Source organism: Carcharodon carcharias, chromosome 8, assembly GCF_017639515.1.
Source record: "Carcharodon carcharias isolate sCarCar2 chromosome 8, sCarCar2.pri, whole genome shotgun sequence".
Classification (NCBI taxonomy): Eukaryota; Metazoa; Chordata; class Chondrichthyes; order Lamniformes; family Lamnidae; genus Carcharodon; species Carcharodon carcharias.
This window is the reverse complement of record NC_054474.1, coordinates 143512534-143533504: the sequence shown is the minus strand read 5'-3', so window position 1 is coordinate 143533504 and position 20971 is coordinate 143512534. Positions and strand designations below refer to the sequence as shown.

Below are 20971 nucleotides of genomic sequence, written 5' to 3'. Positions count from 1 at the left end.
ATATCTGCTGGCACATCCAGTGAGGGATACATGCCACGAAGGATTCAATGCCGTTACTGTACTCAGAGTTGTTGGGGGGGTGTGGGTGGTGGTGGGGGAAAGGTGACGGCTGCATTCAGTGACCTGAGGCAACATGGTACTCACCCTTCCCGAGCGCAGGAGGTCGTTGAATCTTTTACGGCACTGGACCCATATGCACCGCACCACTTCGTGGGAGCTCACGCTCTTGGCCACCTCCTCCCATGCAGTTTGGTCAGGCTGGGAGGCCTCCACCTCCCGTCCCTCAGAATCAGGATCTCCCGCCGCTCTGCCGCCTCCTCCAGAAGGGCAGCTAGGCACTTATCCAAAAAACAAGGGGCACACTGCCCTGCTGGCCTAGCCTCCAGCCTGGCCTGCCCTGCTGGCCTACCCTCAGGCCTGACCTGCCCCGCTGGCCTACCCTCAGGTCTGGCCTGCCCTGCTGCCCTACCCTCCAGACTTGAGTGATGCCGGATCGCTATTGGACCCAGCGGTCTGTGCACGCCTGCTGCCCGCCCACTCCCGCTATCCTCGGGAGTCGGGAAATACACCGGGCGGGCCTTAACTGGCCTGCCCACGTAAAATGGCGGCGCAGACCGGATCGTGGGTGACAATCGTGTCCACACCCACCCGCGCATGCTCAGTCCGCCCAGCGTGGGGAAATTTCTCTCCCTTATATTTAAACAGTAACTCCCTAGTTCTAGATTCTCCCACAAGAGGAAACATCCTCTCCGCATCCACCCTGTCAAGACCCTTCAGGATCTTAAAGGTTTCAATTAAGTCACCTCTCACTCTTCTAAACTCCAGCAGATACAAGCCTAACCTGTCCAACCTTTCCTCATAAGACAAGCCATCCATGCTAGGTATTAATCTGGTAAACCTTCTCTGAACTGCTTCCAAACTGCTTTCTTAAATAAGGAGACCAATACTGTACACAGTACTTCAAATGTGATCTCGCTAGTGCCCTGTATAACTGAAACATAACCTCCCTACTTTTGTAATCAATTCCCCTCACAATAAACTATAATGTTCTGTTAACTTTGCTGATTTCCTGCTATACCTGCATACTAACCTTTTGTGATTCGTGCACTAGGACACCCAGATCCTTCTGAATCTCAGAGCTCTGCAATCTCTCACCATTTAGATAATCTGCTTCTTTTTTCTTCTTCCTGCCAAAATGGACAATTTCACATTTTTCCACATTGTACACTATTTGTCAGATTTTTTTCCCACTCACCTAACCTATCTATGTCCTCTTGTAGCCTCCTTATGTCCTCTTTACAATTTACTGTCCTACCTATCTTTGTGCCATCAGCAAATTTAGCAACCATTCCTTTGATCCCTTCATCCAAGTCATTTGTATAAATTGTAAAAAGTTGAGGCCCCAGCACTGATCCCTGTGGCACACCACTCGTCATATCCTGCCAACCAGTAACAGACCCCTTTATGCCTACCATCTGCTTCCTGTTAGCTAGCCAATCTTCTATCCATGCCAATATGTTACCCCCTGCACCGTGAGCTTTTATTTTCTGCAATAACCTTTGATGTGGCACTTTATCAAATGCCTTCTGAAAATCTAAATACAGTACATCCACTGGTTCCCCTTTATCCACAGCACCTGTTACTTCTTCAAAGAACTCCAATAAATTGGTTAAACATTATTTCCCTTTCACAAAACCATGTTGACTCTGCCTGATTACCTTGAATTTATCTCCGTTCCCTATTACAACATCTTTAATAATAGCTTCTAACATTTTTCCTGTGGCAGATGTTGAGCTAACTGGCCTGTAATTTCCTGCTTTCTTTCTCCATCCTTTTTTGAATCAAAGAGTTACATTTGCTGTTTTCCAATCTAATGGAACCTTACCTGAACTCAGGGAATTTTGGAAAATTAAAACCAATGCACCAACTATCTCACCAGCCACTTTTAAGACCCTGTGATGAAATCCATCAGGACCTGGGGATTTGTTAGCCCGCAGCTCCAACAATTTGCTTAATACCATTTCCCTGGTGATTATAATTTACCTGACTTCCTCCCTCCCTACCAATTCCTGATTTACAACTCTTTCTGGGATGTTACTTGTATCCTCTATTTTGAAGACCATTGCAAAAACCTGTTTAATTCATTTGCCACCTCCTTGTTTTTCATTATTAACTCCCCAGATGCACTCTCTAGGGGACCAACACTCATTTTGTTAACTTCTTTGTTAAATATCTATAGAAACTCTTACTGTCTATCTCTATATTTCTAGCTAGCTTTTTCTCAAACTCTAATTTTCCCTCCTTATTAATCTTTAATTCTTTGCTGTTTTTCATATTCTGTCCAGTCTTCTGACCTGCCACCCAATTTTTGTGCAATCATATTTTTTTTACTTTAAGTTCGATACTATCTTTAATTATTTTAGTTATCCATGGATGGTGGGTCCTCCCCTTGGAATTTTTCTTTCTCATTGGAATGTATCTATTCTGTGTATTCTGAAATATCCCCTTAAGTGTCCTACACTCCATCTGTATTGACCTACTCCCTAATCTAAATTGGTGGTTCACTTTTGCTAGCTCTGTTTTCATGCCCTCATAGTTGACCTTATTTAAGTTTAAAATATGAGTCTTAGACCCACTCTTCTCTCACTCAAACTGAATGTAAAATTCAAGCATGTTATGATCACTGCTACCTAGAGACACCTCCACGATGAGGTCATTAATTAATCCTATCTCATTGCACAATACCAGGTCTAGTACAGCTTGCTCCCTGGTTGACTCCAGAACCTGCTGATCTAAGAAATTATCCTGAAAACATTCTATGAATTCATCATCTACACTACCTTTGCCCATCTGATTATTCCAGTTTATATGTGCAGTACCTTTCTGACAAGCTCCAACTATTTCTTCTTTGATACTCCATCCTACAAAGTGATTACTGTTAAGGGACCTGCACACCAATCCCACAAGTGACTTCTTGCCTTTATCATTCTATATCTCTACCCACATCACTTCTATAACCTAGTTTCCTGAACTTTGGCCATCCCTCTCCTTTGTGCTAATGTTGTCTTTAATTAACAGAGTCACCCTTCCACATTTTTCTAACTTCCCATCCTTCTTAAAAGTCACATACCCTTCAATGTTCAGGTCCCAATCTATCCCATTCCATAGCCATATCTCTGTAATGGCTATTAGATCGTACTTATTTATCTCTATTTGCACTGTCAGTTCATTTGTTTTCCTTTGAATGCTACATGCATTCATATACAGAGCCTTGGGTTTTATCCTTTTATTATTTTTGTAACTTGTAGCCTTATCTGCTGATTTACTCTTAGACTTGTACTCTCTGTCCCTTCCTGTCATGGTCTGTTTATCATTTCCCATATTCATACCTTCCTCTCTTCCCTTGTCTCTACTCATTGATACACCACATCTTCCCACCTTTCCCCCACCATTTAGCATAAAGCCCTCTGTACTTCCCTGGTTATGCAGTACACAAGAACATTGATCCCAGCACGGTTCAGGTGTCGACCGTCCCAACGATACAGCCCCCACTTTCCCCAGTACTGATGCCAGTGCCCCACAAACTGGGACCCACTTCTCCCACACCAGTCTTTGATGCACACATTCATCTCTTTAATTTGATTTGCCCTGTGCCAATTTGCATGTGGCTCAGGTAATAATCCAGAGATTATCACCTTTGAGGCTCTGATTTTTAATTTAGTGACTAGCTCCTCATAATCTCTATGCAGAACCTCTTTCCTAGTTCTACTTGTGTTGCTGGTACCTACATGGACCACAACCACTGGACCCTCCCCCTTCCACTGCAAGTTCCTCTCCAACCCCGAGCAGATGTCCTGAACCATGGCACCAGATAGGCAGCATAGCTATCTGGACTCTCACTCTCTGCTGCAGAGAACAGTGTCAATCCCCTTCATTATACTGTGCCCTACTACCACTACATTCCTTTTTGTTCTCCCACTTGGATGGTTTCCTGTACCATGCTAACATGGTCAGTCAGCTCATCCACCCTGCAGACCCCACTCTCATCCAAACAAGCTGAGAGACTCTCAAACCTGTTGGACAATTATAAAGGTTGAGGCTCCTGCACTCCTGCCCTCTGGGTCCCCTTGGCTGCCTCACTCGCAGTCACATCCTCCTGTCCCTGTCCACTGACCAAATCAGCAGACCCTATCCTAACTGATGTGACTGCCTCCTGGTACAACTATTCCCCATCCCTGATGTGTCACAGTGTCTACAGCTCAGTTTCCAGTTCAATAACTCTGAGCTGAAGCTCCTCAAGCTGCAAACATTTACTGGATCACACTGGCAATCAGGAGCTCCCACATGCTGCAGCCTTGGGTAGAACTGGAATCAGATCAGCCGAACATGACAGTATTGGCCAGAAAGGGGATATGTTGGTTGCCTCCTCCTCTTGCTCCTAAACTGCTTGTCATATCTCTGGTGATGAGGGATGTACTCTCATGCTCACTAGATTGTGGATGATAAATACCACAAATCTTGACACACACTGCAGCAAGTGCTGCAGGGCTCCTCCAGAAATGTCCAAGCAGTCAAACTATTGCTTCAGCACCTTGATGATCTGTTCAATGATGTGGCTTTGTATTGTACACATACTGGCCACATGTGGTTGGGCAATGCAGCTGGGCAGTGGAACAGCAGAATGAAAGCATTCTGACTGCTGCCAGGATAGCACACATTCACATGCCTGTGGTGCTGGGTATAGTTGAACACTCTGCACACCCAATGATTGAAAGCCTTTGCTGTTGTGAGTATATAACACAAAGTTAGGTAATAGGTGTAGTCAATGGCATCCTGCACTGTGATGAGCTATCCCAGATAAGCCCCATGCACCCTCAGCCTGCTTCTCAACAGTGAGAGAGAACACAATCCCAGTCCCCCCCACAACTCCACCCCACCCCCCCCCCCCAGCACCCCCCTTTCCCAGACAGAAAAAGTACCTGTCACCTCCCCAGTGCAGCAGCGGGTGATCCACTGGGACATGTTGCAGATGTCACCTACCTCAATCTGGAAGGATCCAGACATGGTGGAATTCGGGGTCACAGTCACTGGTAGTATTATCTTGCCCTGCTCTGAGGTTGCAGGTCTGTTAGAAACATAAAGATTTACAGCACAGAAGGAGGCCACTCAGTCCATTATGTTCATGCTGGACAGAAAAGAGCTATCCAGTCTAATCCCACCTTCCAGTAGGTAACAGCACATCAAGTGCATATGAAAGTATTTTAAAAAATGTGATGAGTTTCTCTTTCTGCCACCTTTTCGAGCAGAGTTCCAGATCCCCACCACCTTCTGGATGAAAAAAGATTCCTTTCCAATCCTTCTACCAACACTTTATAATTATGTCCCCGGTTATTGATCTCTGCTAACAGGAATAGAGTCGATATCGCAGCTCCTTATAATTTTATACAGCTCAATTAAATCACCCCTCACTCTCCCTTGTTCCAAAGAAAACAATCCCAGCTTATCCAATCTTTCCTCATAGTTAAAATTCTCCATTTCTGGCAACATCCATGAAAATCTCTTCTGTACAGTCTCTAGCATGATCATATCCTTCCTAGAACAAACTAGAACTTTACATAGTACTCTAGCTGAGGGCTAACTAGTGTTTTTTTATACACTTCTAGCAGAACCTCCCATTCTTCCACTCTAGGCCTCAAGCAATAAAGGAAAGTGCCTCCTATGCCTTTTTAACCACCTTATCTACCTGTCCTACTACCTTCAGGGATCTGGGGACATGCACTCCAAAGTTCCTTTATACTTTTCTGAATCCTATTAATTATTCTTGCTTTGTTTCTCCTCCCCATATGCTATTTAATTCCTCCAAACTGACTTCCATTTACCATATTTCTGCCCACCTGACCAGTCCAATTATATCGTCCTGCAGTCTATAGCTTCCTTTCTTACTAACAGCCTTCTTTCTAAAGTACAGGGAACACACACACTGCTCCTGGTTTAGGTAGAGGTAAGAGAAATGCTCTCAGGAGACCTGGTCTTCCGGACTCCCTGCTTCCTGAGGCTTCCTGCTGAGGGCACTCCTTTCCCTCCTCCTCCTCATAGAGGAACAGCTTCTCCTTTTCTGTCCTCTGCTTTAACTCACTAACATTCTGCAGGCTGAGGAGGATTGTAAAAACAAAAACAGAATTACCTGGAAAAACTCAGCAGGTCTGGCAGCATCGGCGGAGAAGAAAAGAGTTGACGTTTCGAGTCCTCATGACCCTTCGACAGAACTTGAGTTCGAGTCCAAGAAAGAGTTGAAATATAAGCTGGTTTAAGGTGTGTGGGGTGGGGGCGGAGAGAGAGAGGGAGAGAGAGAGGTGGAGGGGGGGTGTGGTTGTAGGGACAAACAAGCAGTGATAGAAGCAGATCATCAAAAGATGTCAACAACAATAGAACAAAAGAACACATAGGTGTTAAAGTTGGTGATATTATCTAAACGAATGTGCTAATTAAGAATGGATGGTAGGGCACTCAAGGTATAGCTCTAGTGGGGGTGGAGGGAGCATAAAAGATTTTAAAATATTTAAAAATAATGGAAATAGGTGGGAAAAGAAAAATCTATATAATTTATTGGAAAAAAAAGGAAGGGGGAAACAGAAAGGGGGTGGGGATGGAGGAGGGAGCTCAAGACCTAAAGTTGTTGAATTCAATATTCAGTCCAGAAGGCTGTAAAGTGCCTAGTCGGAAGATGAGGTGTTGTTCCTCCAGTTTGCGTTGGGCTTCACTGGAACAATGCAGCAAGCCAAGGACAGACATGTGGGCAAGAGAGCAGGGTGGAGTGTTAAAATGGCAAGCGACAGGGAGGTTTGGGTCATTCTTGCGGACAGACCACAGGTGTTCTGCAAAGCAGTCACCCAGTTTACGTTTGGTCTCTCCAATGTAGAGGAGACCACATTGGGAGCAACGAATGCAGTAGACTAAGTTGGGGGAAATGCAAGTGAAATTCTGCTTCACTTGAAAGGAGTGTTTGGGCCCTTGGACGGTGAGGAGGGAGGAAGTGAAGGGGCAGGTGTTGCATCTTTTGCGTGGGCATGGGGTGGTGCCATAGGAGGGGGTTGAGGAGTAGGGGGTGATGGAGGAGTGGACCAGGGTGTCCCGGAGGGAGCGATCCCTACGGAATGCCAATAGGGGGGGTGAAGGGAAGATGTGTTTGGTGGTGGCATCATGCTGGAGTTGGCGGAAATGGCGGAGGATGATCCTTTGAATGCGGAGGCTGGTGGGGTGATAAGTGAGGACAAGGGGGACCCTATCATGTTTCTGAGAGGGAGGAGAAGGCGTGAGGGCGGATGCTCGGGAGATGGGCCGGACACGGATGAGGGCCCTGTCAACGACCGTGGATGGAAAACCTCGGTTAAGGAAGAAGGAGGACATGTCAGAGGAACTGTTTTTGAAGGTAGCATCATCGGAACAGATGCGACGGAGGCGAAGGAACTGAGAGAATGGGATGGAGTCCTTACAGGAAGCGGGTTGTGAGAAGCTGTAGTCGAGGTAGCTGTGGGAGTCGGTGGGTTTGTAATGGATATTGGTGGACAGTCTATCACCAGAGATTGAGACAGAGAGGTCAAGGAAGGGAAGGGAAGTGTCAGAGATGGACCACGTGAAAATGATGGAGGGGTGGAGAATGGAAGCAAAATTAATAAATTTTTCTAAGTCCCGATGAGAGCATGAAGCAGCACCGAAGTAATCATCGATGTACCAGAGAAAGAGTTGTGGAAGGGGGCCGGAGTAGGACTGGAACAAGGAATGTTCCACATACCCCATAAAGAGACAGACATAGCTGGGGCCCATGCGGGTACCCATAGCCACACCTTTTATTTGGAGGAAGTGAGAGGAGTTGAAGGAGAAATTGTTCAGCGTGAGAACAAGTTCAGCCAGACGGAGGAGAGTAGTGGTGGATGGGGATTGTTCGGGCCTCTGTTCAAGGAAGAAGCTGGTGGGGGATGGAAGTGTAGAGGGATTGGACGTCCATGGTGAAGAGGAAGCGGTTGGGGCCAGGGAACTGGAAATTGTTGATGTGACGTAAGGTGTCAGAGGAATCACGGATGTAGGTGGGAAGGGACTGGACAAGGGGAGAGAGAAGGGTGTCAAGATAACGAGAAATGAGTTCTGTGGGGCAGGAGCAAGCTGAGACAAAGGGTCTACCGGGCCAGTTCTGTTTGTGGATTTTGGGTAGGAGATAGAAGCGGGCCGTCCAAGGTTGGGCGACTATCAGGTTGGAAGCTGTGGGAGGAAGATCCCCAGAGGAGATGAGATCATTGACAGTCCTGGAAACAATGGCTTGATGTTCAGTGGTGGGGTCATGGTCCAGGGAGAGGTAGGAGGAAGTGTCTGCGAGTTGTAAAAACAACACCCATCACTAGTGGCCTTCCCAGAACCTTCAAAATCAGAGCAAACCCTTCTCCATGCGCAGCATTGCTCCCTGTCGATCTCACTAACTTTAAACCACTCGGTAAATCACAAAGAACTTCTAGAAACTCAAAGTGAGCCAGCAGAAAGTAATCAGGAGCTGAAGAGGGCCCCTGTGTTCAGCTATGTGTTTAAGAGAGGCTGTTTGTTACTTAATGCAGCAAGGCCGAAATGGCAGCACTGGTGTCAGATCTGCATTATCTATTGACTAACATTACTATCTGCCCTGCTCCGCATACTTCTAACACACAGTGAATAATAAATGTAAACTGAATTGGAGGAGGTTTACTAGATTGGTATCTGGAATGAGTGGGTTCTCTTATGAGGAAAGGTTGGAGTTTAGAAGAGTGAGGTGTGATTTGATTAAAGTATACAAGATCCTGAACGGTATTAAGGAGCGGAACCATCCCAGCTTTGTACTAAGTGCGGTAGCAGGCGGTCATTTTACCCACCAGCTGGGTTGAGGGGTTTTCACGCTGTATCATCCCAAATCCGCTGCATTACTTATGCATTCCAGGGAAACACGCTGTTTCCATGGTGGGCGGGCGTGGTCTCATTCACCCACCCGCCATCAACACGCCACTTCTTCACAACAGGTACTACATTTAAAGTGTAGCCGCGCTCAGAGCTTCCAGCTCAGGACTGCTGTGAAAAGAGACATGGCCCTGAAAGGCAAGAGGACTGCAGCCCCCAGGTTTAGGGACGCAGCCCTCGAGTGCCTTTTGGACACCGTGGAGGCCGCTGTGATGTCCTCTACCCCAGCTCTGCCCGCAGGAGGGCAGCAACATCACTACTCCGGCTTGGGAGGCAATGGCAGTGGTGATCAGTGCCAATGCTGCACGGAAGAGGTTGGCATCCAGTGCAGACAGAGGATGAATGATCTCATCCATGCAGCCAGGGTAAGGCAACAATCTCATCACTCTAAACTCACACATTTAAGCCCATCACACATTCACTGGCATCTCACACACTGCCAGCTCAAGGTACATCACCACTCACTCTCTCACACACACCCTCACATCTCCATTCAGCCTCATCTCCTCTGGAGACTGCCTCCTCAGCCTTCACTGTCTTGAGGCCACTTGCACAGATCAACATGTGCCCCATGCACACCCTGGAATACCCTCCTTCCCCAGTACAACTCTCGTCCTGCAACATATTCCCTTGCCTGAGGCCACTTCTCCCCCTTCACCAAGCAAGACCTCGCCCTGCAGCCATTGAAAAGCCACACACATATGGCTGATCTGGTCGGTAAAGACCTGCCTGATAGCCCCTTCATCCCAAAAGTGATGTGGCACTGCCTATGAAGCCTGGAGCTGATGGCTGCGAGTGCTGACTGTAGCAAGGTAGACAAAAAAACCTCGAAGTCCCGTGTGAAGTGCAGCTTGCCAGGTGCACACCACTTATGTGCAGTTGTGAAACACGTCGGTGTGTTTTCCCGCCTACATGGATGGACGATCCAGCAAGAAGTGAGCGGGGGATGATTCTGGTGGGCTGGCCTTATAGTGATATGCTGATGTATTACAATTAGGTTCCTGACATACAATGGCAGGAAATGCAGCCTGTCATTGGCGGGCTGAGCGGAGGATTGCAAACTGGTTTCATGCCATTGTGAAACTGATTGCGCCATATTGATGGCTCACAACACCGAACACTCCTGATGCCGGCAATCATGGAAAATCCCGGCCAAGGTAGATGTGGAAAGGATGTTTCATCTCGTGGGTGAGTCCTGAACTAGGGAGCACTGTTTTAAAATTAGGGGCTGCCCTTTTAGGACAGAGATAAGGAGAACATTTTTCTCTGAGGGTTGTGCGACTTTGGAACTCTCTGCCTCAGAAGGTGGTGGAGGCGGGGTCATTGAATATTTTTAAGGCAGAGGTAGATAGATTCTTGTTAGGCAAGAGAATCAAAGGTTATCAGGGGTAGATAGGAATGTGGAAATTGAAACAAAAGAAGATCAGCCATGATCTTATTGAATGGCGGAGCAGGCTCGAGGGGCTGAATGGCCTACTCCTGTTCCTATTTCTTATGTTCATATGTATGTATGTATTCATGATAATGTCCTCAGCAGAATCGCTTTCTGTATCCATAACATCAAAATTTAGGGCATTTATAAAGCCCAATTTTACAGCCATTGTGAGATAGAGAGACAGGAGCCAGCCAGACATGAGACTGTTCACTGAAGAGTTTGCATTGCCAAGCCATCATATTCTCAGCACATGACAAACACCCACCTCATTCTCATCACCTACCAACCATACCCTGATCCTCAATTAAACTGCATGACAGAAAATCAAAGACCGATCAAAACAACAGTGGTGGTGAGTCTATCAACATATTGGGCCCAGGATTTTCATGTGTATGAGTTTTTATATTCCTATATGTATTTAAGTGTGATGTGTGTGTTTGACGTGTAATGTGTGTATTTAATATGTGATGTGTGTGTGTTTATTATGTGATGTGTGTGTTTATTATGTGATAGAGCCATAGAGTCATAGAGGTCTACAGCACAGAAAAAGGCCCTTCAACCCATCAAGTCTGCGCCAGTCAAACAAGTACCTAACTATTCTAATCCCATTTTCCAGCACTAGGCCCATAGCCTTGTATGCCATGGCATCACAAGTGCAAATCCAAATACTTCTTAAATGTTATGAGGGTTTCTGCCTCTACCACCCTTTCAGGCAGTGAGTTCCAGATTCCCATCACCCACTGGGTGAAAGAATTCTTCCTCACATCCCCTCTAAACCTCCTGTCCCTTGCCTTAAATCTATGCCCCCTGGTTTTGATCCCTCCACCGAGGGGAAAAGTTCCTTCCTGTCTACCCTATCTATGCCCCTCATAATTTTATACACCTCAAACATGTCCTCCTCAAACTCCTCTGCTCCAGGGAAAATAACCCCAGTCTATTCAATCTCTCCTCATAACTAAAACTCTCCAGCCCAGGCAACCTCCTGGTAAATCTCCTCTGCACTCTCTCTAGTGCAATCACATCCTTCTTATAATGCAGATTCCAGAACTGTATGCAATACTCTAGCTGTGGCCTAACCAGTGTTTTATACAGTTCCAGCATAACGTCCCTGCTCTTATATTCTGTCTCGGCTAATAAAGGCAAGTATCCCAAGTGGCCTTCTTAGCCACCTTATCTACCTGTCCCGCTATCTTAAGGGACTGGTGTACATATAAACTAAGGTCCCTCTGAAACTCGGTACTTCCCAGGGTCCTACCATCTATCATGTATTCCCGTGCCTTGTTTGTCCCGCCCAAGTGCATCACTTCACACTTAGCCGGATTAAATTCCATTTGTCACTCATCAGCCCATCTGACCAACCCGTCTATATCCTCCTGTAATCTAAGGCTAACCTCCTCACTATTTACCACCCCACAAATTTTCGTGTAATCCGTGAACTTACTGATCAACCCTCCTACATTCAAGTCGAAATTATTTATATATACCACAAACAGCAAGGGACCCAACACCGATCCCTGTGGAATCCCACTGGATACAGGCATCTAGTCACAAAAACACCCCTCGACCATCACCCTCTGCTTCCTGCCGCTCAACAACTTCTGGATCCAATTTGCCAAATTGCCTTAGATCCCATGGGCTCTTACCTTTATTATCAGTCTCCCATGCAGGACCTTATCAAAAGCCTTGCTGAAGTCCAAGTAGACTACGTCAAATGCATTGCCCTCATCTACACACCTGGTCACCTCTTTGAAAAATTCAATCAAGTTAGTCAGACATGACCTCCCCTTAACAAAACCATGCTGACTGTCCTTGATTAATCCCTGCCTCTCCAAGTGTAGGATAATTCTGTCCCTCAGAATTGCTTCCAATAGTTTCCCCACCACTGAGGTTAGACTGACTGGCTTGTAGTTCCCTGGTTTATCCCTTCCTCCCTTCTTGAATAACAGTAATACATTGGCTGTTCTCCAGCCCTCTGATACCTGTCCTGTGGCCAGAGAGGTATTGAAAATTATTGCCAGCACCCTTGCTATCTCCTCCCTTGCCTCACTCAACAGCCTGGGATACATTTCATCTGGGCCTGGAGATTTATCTACTTTTAAGCCTGCCAGACCACTTAGAACCTCCTCCCTTTCTATGTTAATTTCTTTAATTATATCACAGTCCTTCTGCCTGATTTCCATACCCATGTCATCCCTCTCAGTTGTGAACACCAACACAATGTATTCATTTAGAACCCTACCTACGTCTTCTGGCTCCACACACAAATTACCACTATGGTCCTTAATGGGCCCTACTCTTTCCCTAGTTATCCTCTTACTCTCAATGTACTTGTAAAATAACTTTGGATTTTTCTTTATTTTACCAGCCAATGTTTTTTCATGCCCCCTTTTTGTTCTCCTAATTTCCTTTTTAAGTTCCTCCCTACACATTCTATACTTGTCTAGGGCTTCCACTGTTTTGAGCCCTCAGTGTCTGCCATAAGTCTCCCTTTTTCTCTTTATCCAATCCTGTATATCCCTCGACATCCAGGGTTTCCTGGATTTGTTGGGCCCACCCTTCATCTTTACTGGAATATGTTGGCCCTGTATTCTCCCTATTTCTTTCTTGAATGAGTCCCACTGCTCTGATGCAGATTTATCTGAAAGTAGCTGCTCCCAGTTCACTCTGGCCAAATCATATCTGATCTTATTAAAATTGACCTTCTCCCAATTTAGAACTCTGATTTCTGGCCCATCCTTGTCCTTTTTCATAACAACCTTGAATCTAACGGAGTTATGATCACTATCTGCAAAATGCTCCCCCATTGATACCTCTGCCATTTGCCCGGCTTGATTCCTTAAAATTAAGTCCAGGACCATCCCCTCTCTTCTGGGACCTTTAACGTACTGGCTTAAAAAGCTCTTCTGGATGCATTTTAAGAATTCCACTCCCTCTAAACTTATCACATTATGACTAATCCAGTTAATGTTGGTGAAGTTGAAATCCCCCACTATTACTACCCTATTATTTTTACACTTCTCTGAAATTTGCCTACATATCTGCTCTTCTATTTCTCTCTGACTGTTTGTTTGGGGGCCTATAGTACAGTCCCAACAATGTGATTGCTCCTTTTTTGTTTTTCAGTTTTACCCATTTGGCTTCATTTAAGGAGCCTTCTAAGACGTCATCCCTCCTTACTGCTGTAATTGATTCCTTGATCAATATTGCGATACCCCCCTCCTCTTTTACCTCCTTCCCTGTCTCGCCTAAAGACCTATACCCTGGAATGTTAAGCTGCCAATCCTGCCGCTCTCTCAGCCATGCCTCTGTGAAAGCAATGACATCATACTTCCATGTGTTAATTTGTGCCCTCAACTCATCTTATTCATCAGGCTCCTTGTATTAAAATAAATACCATCCAACCTTGCCACGCTCCCTTGTGCCTTAACTAGCCTATAATTTCTATGCTTTCCAGACTCACTTGCTCTCTCTTCTAATTTTGGCTGTGCATCTCCCCCTGCTGAACCTCCTCTCAGGATCCCATCCCTCTGACAAATTATTTTAAACCCTCCCCAGCAACACTAGCAAACCTCCCCGCAAGGATGTTGGTCCCATTTCAGTTCTGGAGCAACCCATCTACCTTGTGCAGGTCCCACCGCCCCCAGAAATGGTCCCAATGTCCCAGAAATCTAAAGCCCTCCCTCCTGCACCATCTGTCCAGCCACACATTCATCTGGACTAACCTCCTACTTCTATACTCACTAGCATGTGGCACCAGAAGTAACCCAGGGATTACTACCTTTGAGTTTCTGTTTTTTAATCAGTTTCCTAGCTCCCTAAATTCTGCTTGCAGGACCTCATCCCTCTTTCTACCTATGTCTTTGATACCACTAGGTACCACGATCTCTGTTTGTTTGCCCTCTCCCTTTAGAATGCCCTGCAGCTGTTCAGTGACATCCTTGACCCTGGCACCAGGGAGACAACATACCATCCTGCAGTCACGTCTACGGCCGCAGAAACGCCTGTCTGTTCCACTTACTATCGAGTCTCATACCACTATTGTTCTTCCCCTCTTTTTCCTCCCCCCATGTGCAGCTGAGCCACTCACAGTGCCATGAGCGTGACTGCACTCCCCAGAGGAAACATCATTCTCACCGTTTTCCAACACAGAAAAACAGTCCTTGAGCAAGATGCACCCTGGGGATTTCCTGACTACCTTTCTTCTGACTGATGGTCACTCATTCCCTCTCTGTCTGCACTTCCATAAGCTATGGCGTGACCACATCTAAAAACATGCTATCCATGAAACTCTCAGTGCCTCCAGCTGCCGCTCAAGCTCTGAAACTCAGAGCTCAAGTAGCTGCAGCTGGTGGCACCTCCTGCACACATGGTCAGTTAGAGCGCAAGGGGAATCTGGGACTTCCCACATGTTGCAGGTGGTACATAACGTGGGATTGAGCTGCCCTGCCATGCCTCTAGTTGAAAAAAAACCCATCACTTTAAGTTAAATACAGTAAAAAAACATTAAATTATTTATGTACTTTAAATAAAAACTAGAACCCTTACCTTTCCTTAGCTTAATCTATTTTAAACTGGAGAAAAACTGGAGAAAATAACTGGAGGAAAACACTTACGCACTACTCACCAATCAGCTCTCAACTTTGTGCTGACGTCACTTTTTGAAGCTTTGCCCACTCGCGCTGGTTCTGATCTTTCCGCCGCTCTCTTGTGCTGTCTTATGATGTTACTTTTGTCATTTTCAACAAGAACTGACTGCAGGACACTCTTCCCAGACTGCTTCACCACAATTCTAACTGCAGGACACTCTTCCCAGACTGCTTCACTGCAATGCTGACTGCAGGACGCTCTTCCCAGACTGCTTCACCATGATGTTGACTGCAGGACACTCTTCCCGGACTCGATGTGTGTGTTTAATGTGTGATGTGTGTGGTTAATGAGTGATGCATGTGTTTAAAGTGTGATGTGTGTGTTTAATCTGTGATGTGTGTGGTTAATGTGTGATGTGTATGCTTAATGTGTGATGTGCGTGTTTAATGTGTGATGTGCATGGTTAATGAGTAAGGTCTGTGATTAAGGTCTGTTGTGTGCGGTTAATGACTGATGTGTGTGTTTAATGTGTGATGTGCGTGTTTAATCCTTGATGTATGTGTTTAATGTGTGATGTGTGTGTTTAATGTGTGATGTGTGTGTTTAATCCTTGATGTATGTGTTTAATGTGTGATGTGTATGTTTAATGTGTGATGTGTGTGTTTAATGTGTGATTTGTGTGTTTAATGTGTGATGTGTATGCTTAATGTGTGATGTGCATGTTTAATGTGTGATGTGTGTGTTTCATGTATGATGTGCATCTTTAATGTGTGATGTGCGTGGTTAATAAGTGAGGTCTGTGTTTAAAGTGTGATGTGTGCGGTTAATGAGCGATGTGTGTGTTTAACGTGTGATGTGTGTGTTTAATGTGTGATGTGTGTGTTTAATATGTTATGTGTGTGTTTAATGTGTGATGTGTGTGGTTAATGTGTGATGTGTATGCTTAATGTGTGATGTGCGTGTTTAATGTGTGATGTGCATGGTTAATGAGTAAGGTCTGTGATTAAGGTCTGTTGTGTGCGGTTAATGACTGATGTGTGTGTTTAATGTGTGATGTGTGTGTTTAATCCTTGATGTATGTGTTTAATAATGTGTGATGTGTGTGTTTAATGTGTGATGTGTGTGTTTAATCCTTGATGTATGTGTTTAATGTGTGATTTGTGTGTTTAATGTGTGATGTGTATGCTTAATGTGTGATGTGCATGTTTAATGTGTGATGTGTGTGTTTCATGTATGATGTGCATCTTTAATGTGTGATGTGCGTGGTTAATAAGTGAGGTCTGTGTTTAAAGTGTGATGTGTGCGGTTAATGAGCGATGTGTGTGTTTAACGTGTGATGTGTGTGTTTAATGTGTGATGTGTGTGTTTAATATGTTATGTGTGTGTTTAATGTGTGATGTATGTGTTTAATGTGTGATGTGTATGTTTAATGTGTGATATGCATGTTTAATGTGTGATGTGTGTGTTTAATGTGTGATGAGCATGTTTAATGTGTGATGTGCGTGGTTAATAAGTGACGTCTGTGTTTAAAGTATGATGTGTGCGGTTAATGAGCGATGCTTGTGTTTAATGTGTGATGTGTGTGCTTAATGTGTGATGTGCGTGTTTAATTTGAAGTGTCTCTTTAATTTGAAGTGTATGTTTAATGTATGATGTGTGTGTTTAATTTTATGTGTATGTTTAACGTGTGATGTGTGTGTTTAATTTGATGTGTGTGTTTAATGTGTGATGTGTGTGTTTAATTTGACGTGTATGTTTAATGTGTGATGTGTGTGTTTAATTTGACGTGTATGTTTAATGTGTGATGTGTGTGTTTAATTTTATGTGTATGTTTAATGTGTGATTTGTGTGTTTAATTTGATGTGTATGTTTAATGTGTGATGTGTGTGTTTAATTTGATGTGTGTGTTTAATGTGTGATTTGTGTGTTTAATTTGATGTGTATGTTTAATGTGTGATTTGTGTGTTTAATTTGATGAGTATGTTTAATTTGACGCGCATGTTTAATTTGATGTGTGTGTTTAATGTGTGATTTGTGTGTTTAATTTGATGTGTGTGTTTAATGTGGTGATGTGCGTGTTTAATTTGAAGTGTGTGTTTAATTTGAAGTGTATGTTTAATGTGTGATGTGTGTGTTTAATTTTATGTGTATGTTTAACGTGTGATGTGTGTGTTTAATTTGATGTGTGTGTTTAATGTGTGATGTGTGTGTTTAATTTGACGTGTATGTTTAATGTGTGATGTGTGTGTTTAATTTGACGTGTATGTTTAATGTGTGATGTGTGTGTTTAATTTTATGTGTATGTTTAATGTGTGATTTGTGTGTTTAATTTGATGTGTATGTTTAATGTGTGATTTGTGTGTTTAATTTGATGTGTATGTTTAATGTGTGATGTGTGTGTTTAATTTGATGTGTATGTTTAGTGTGTGATGTGTGTGTTTAATTTGATGTGTGTGTTTAATGTGTGATTTGTGTGTTTAATTTGATGTGTATGTTTAATTTGACGTGCATGTTTAATTTGATGTGTGTGTTTAATGTGTGATGTGTGTGTTTAATTTGATGTGTATGTTTAATGTGTGATGTGTGTGTTTAATTTGATGTGTGTGTTTAATTTGATGTGTATGTTTAATGTGTGATTTGTGTGTTTAATATGATGTGTATGTTTAATGTGTGATTTGTGTGTTTAATTTGATGTGTATGTTTAATGTGTGATGTGTGTGTTTAATTTGATGTGTGTGTTTAATTTGATGTGTGTGTTTAATGTGTGATGTGTGTGTTTAATTTGATGTGTATGTTTAATGTGTGATGTGTGTGTTTAATTTGATGTGTGTGTTTAATTTGTGATGTGTGTGTTTAATGTGTGATGTGTGTCTGTATCTAAGAGGGGGAAATGATCTGGGTAACTGTAATCCAACTAATTTAAAGTCTGTTGCGGACAAACTCTTAGAATCCATCATTTGAGATACACCAACTGAATAGTTTAATCAAGACTGGGACCAGATTTATTAAAGGCAGCTCATATTTGACAAGCTTAATAGAATTTTTAAAGAGGTGACTTGAATGCAGTTAGTGGAGTGGCAGTTTCTGAGGCTGAGGGAGTGAATGCAGTGTGGACACTCCAGGGCAGAACCAGTAATGCAGCAAATCCATCTCAGACTCAGACCTGAACCCACTCATCCCAGACTCAATAATGCTTTGGGGCCTCAGAATATTCTGTCTGTTCTTCACAGAATCACAGAATCTTCACAGTGCAGAAGGAGGCCATTCAGTCCATCGAGTCTGCACTAACTCTCTGAAAGAATATTTTACCCAGTCCCACCCCCTGCCTTATCCCCGTAACCTTGCACATTCTCTCTTTTCAGGTATCAATCCAATTCCCTTTTGAATATTCCGATTGAACCAGCCTCCACCACCCTCTCAGGAAGTTCATTCCAAACTCCAACCACCCTCTGGGTGAAAAAATTGTTCCTCACATCACGTTTACTCCTTTAGCCAATTATTTTGAATCTATGCCCCCTAGTTCTTGATGCTCTCTTGAATGGGAACAGTTTCTCACTATTTACCCTGTCCATGCCCCTCAGGATCTTGAATACCTCTATCTGGTCTCCTCTCAGCCTTCTTTTCTCCAAGGAAAACAGTCCCAACCTATCCAAACTATCCTCATAACTACAGTTCTTTATCCCTGGAATAATTCATGTGAATCTCCTCTGTTCTCTCTCCAATGCTTTCACATCCTTCCTCAAGTATGACGCCTAGAACTGGATGCAATACTGAGACCTAACTAGTGTCTTATACAAGTTCAACATGACCTCCTCACTCTTGTACTCAATGCCCATATTTATAAAGCCTAAGATACTATATGCTTTAGAAACTGCTCTCTCAACATGCCCTGCCATCTTCAATGATTTATGTATATATATATTAAGGTCCCTCTGTTCCTGCACCTCTTTTAGAGGCTCTCCCTTTTTTTATACTGTCTCACCATATTCTTCCTGTCAAAATGAATTACCTCACTGTTCTCTGCATTGAACTTCATCTCCCACTTGTCTGCCCAATCCACCAACATGTCTATGTCCTTTTGAAGTTCAAGACTATCTCCATCACAGTTGACAGAATTTCCAACCTTCATATCGTCCGCAAATTTTGAAGTCATGCCCTGAACTCCACTTTCTAGGTCATTAATGTATATCAAGAAGAGCAAGGGTCCCAACACTGACCCCTGGGGAACTCCACTACAAACCTTCCTTCAACCTGAAAAACAACCATTTATCACCAGTCTTTGGGCAGAATATTGCACTTGTCGGATGGGTGCACGCCGGACCTGAATGAGTGTAAAATGATGTGCGATGACATCAGGCGAGCGCCCCGTCATCATTGCACAATCACTGTTGACTCCCGCACGTACCCGCGATAATTAAGTAGCCTATTAAGGCCCTTAATGAACTAATTGATCAAAATTTTTCACTGTCTGAACAATAGTTCAGTTGGCAGGCGGGCGAAAAGGCCAAGTGGCCTTTGCATTTTTAGCACAACCTCATCCACGGGCAGGATGAGGTTTCGACCAGTGATTAAAAAAAAAACCTTTTTGCACTCAGCTCTAACATGTCCCTGCTCTTGTGACAGAGTCATATAAGGGGACATGTTTTTTAACATTTTTAAATTCTTTATTGTTTATTTAGAAAATCTTCAGGTCCCTGAGGCAGCTCTGTGCCCTCAGGGAGCTTTCACTGTGCGCACCGGCGTGCGTACACAAACTTCCACGCTCGCGCTCCTCCAGCCCCCACCCCAGCAGAGCCAAGCGCTGCAGCACGTGTTTCACTCTGGCTGGCCGTTAATTGGCCAATCAATGTGAAACCGTGATTGAGGCCCGCTCGCGAGCGACTGTTCACTCCATGGCCGCTCCTGCTCGGACCCGCCAAGCCCACCCGACAACCGGAAAATCCTGGCCTCTGTTTCCTGACACTCGGCCAATTTCTTATCCAATTGCCTACTTTCCCTTTTATTCCATGAGCTAGAATTTTGCTCACAAGTCCGTTGTGTAGCACTGTGTCAAATGCCTTTTGAAAATCCATATACACCACATCAATAGCATTGTCCTTATCAAACTTCTCTGTTACCTCCTCAAAAAACTCCAGCAAGTTAGTTAAACATGACTTTCCCTTAATGAATCCGTGCTGGCTTTCCTTAATTATCCTGCACTTGTCTAAATGACTATTGATTTCGTCCTGAACTATAGTTTCTAGAAGTTTCCCTACCAGTGAAGTCAAACTGCCTGGTCTGTAGTTTCTGGCTTTATCCTTGCACCTTTAGGTGAGGTGATGGCGTGGTGGTATTGTTGCTGGACTAGTAATCCAAAGACCCAGGGTAATGCTCTGGGGACCCGGGTTTGAATCCCACGTCAAGTGGTGGAATTTGAATTCAATATAGACCTGGAATTAGTTGTCTAATGGTGACCATGAAACCATTACCAATTGTCGTAAAAAAACCCATCTGGCTCACTAATGTCCTTTAAGGAAGGAAATATGTTGTCCTGACCTGATCTGGCCTACATATGACTCCAGACCCACAGTAATGTGGATGACTCTTAAATGCCCTCTGAAATGGCCGAGCAAGCCACTCAGTTGTATCAAACTGTTGCAAAGTCACAGAAAAGGACTGAAACCAGACAGACCACCTGGCATCGACCAAGGCACCGGAAACGACAACGGCAATCTCAGCTCTGTCGACCCTGCAAAATCCTCCTTACTAACATCTGGGGGCTTGTGCCAAAATTGGGAGAGCTGTCTCACAGACCAGTCAAGCCACAACCTGAGTCATCCTCACGGAATCATACCTTGCAGATAATGTCCCAGACACCACCATCACCATCCCTGGGTATGTCTTGTCCAACCGGCAGGAGAGACCCAGCAGAGGTGGGGGTACCGTGGTATACAGTTGGGAGGGAGTTGCCCTGGGAGACCTCAACATCGACTC

General features: G+C 44.3%; 1 protein-coding gene across 2 annotated transcripts in view; it reads left to right on the top strand.

The window, feature by feature from the left end:
- The first annotated feature begins 10067 nt into the window (after nucleotides 1-10067).
- LOC121281371 (protein FAM163B-like) overlaps nucleotides 10068-20971 on the top strand; it is a 31144-nt gene continuing 20240 nt past the window's right edge. The window contains exon 1 of one of the 2 annotated variants that reach the window (XM_041194308.1): nucleotides 10068-10164. Coding sequence is in view for 1 of the 2 variants with exons in the window: in XM_041194311.1 (XP_041050245.1) it covers nucleotides 10138-10164 (27 nt within the window). In the remaining variant the exon portion in view is untranslated. The remainder of the gene's footprint in view (nucleotides 10165-20971) is intronic. The other variant, XM_041194311.1, reaches the window with a different exon arrangement.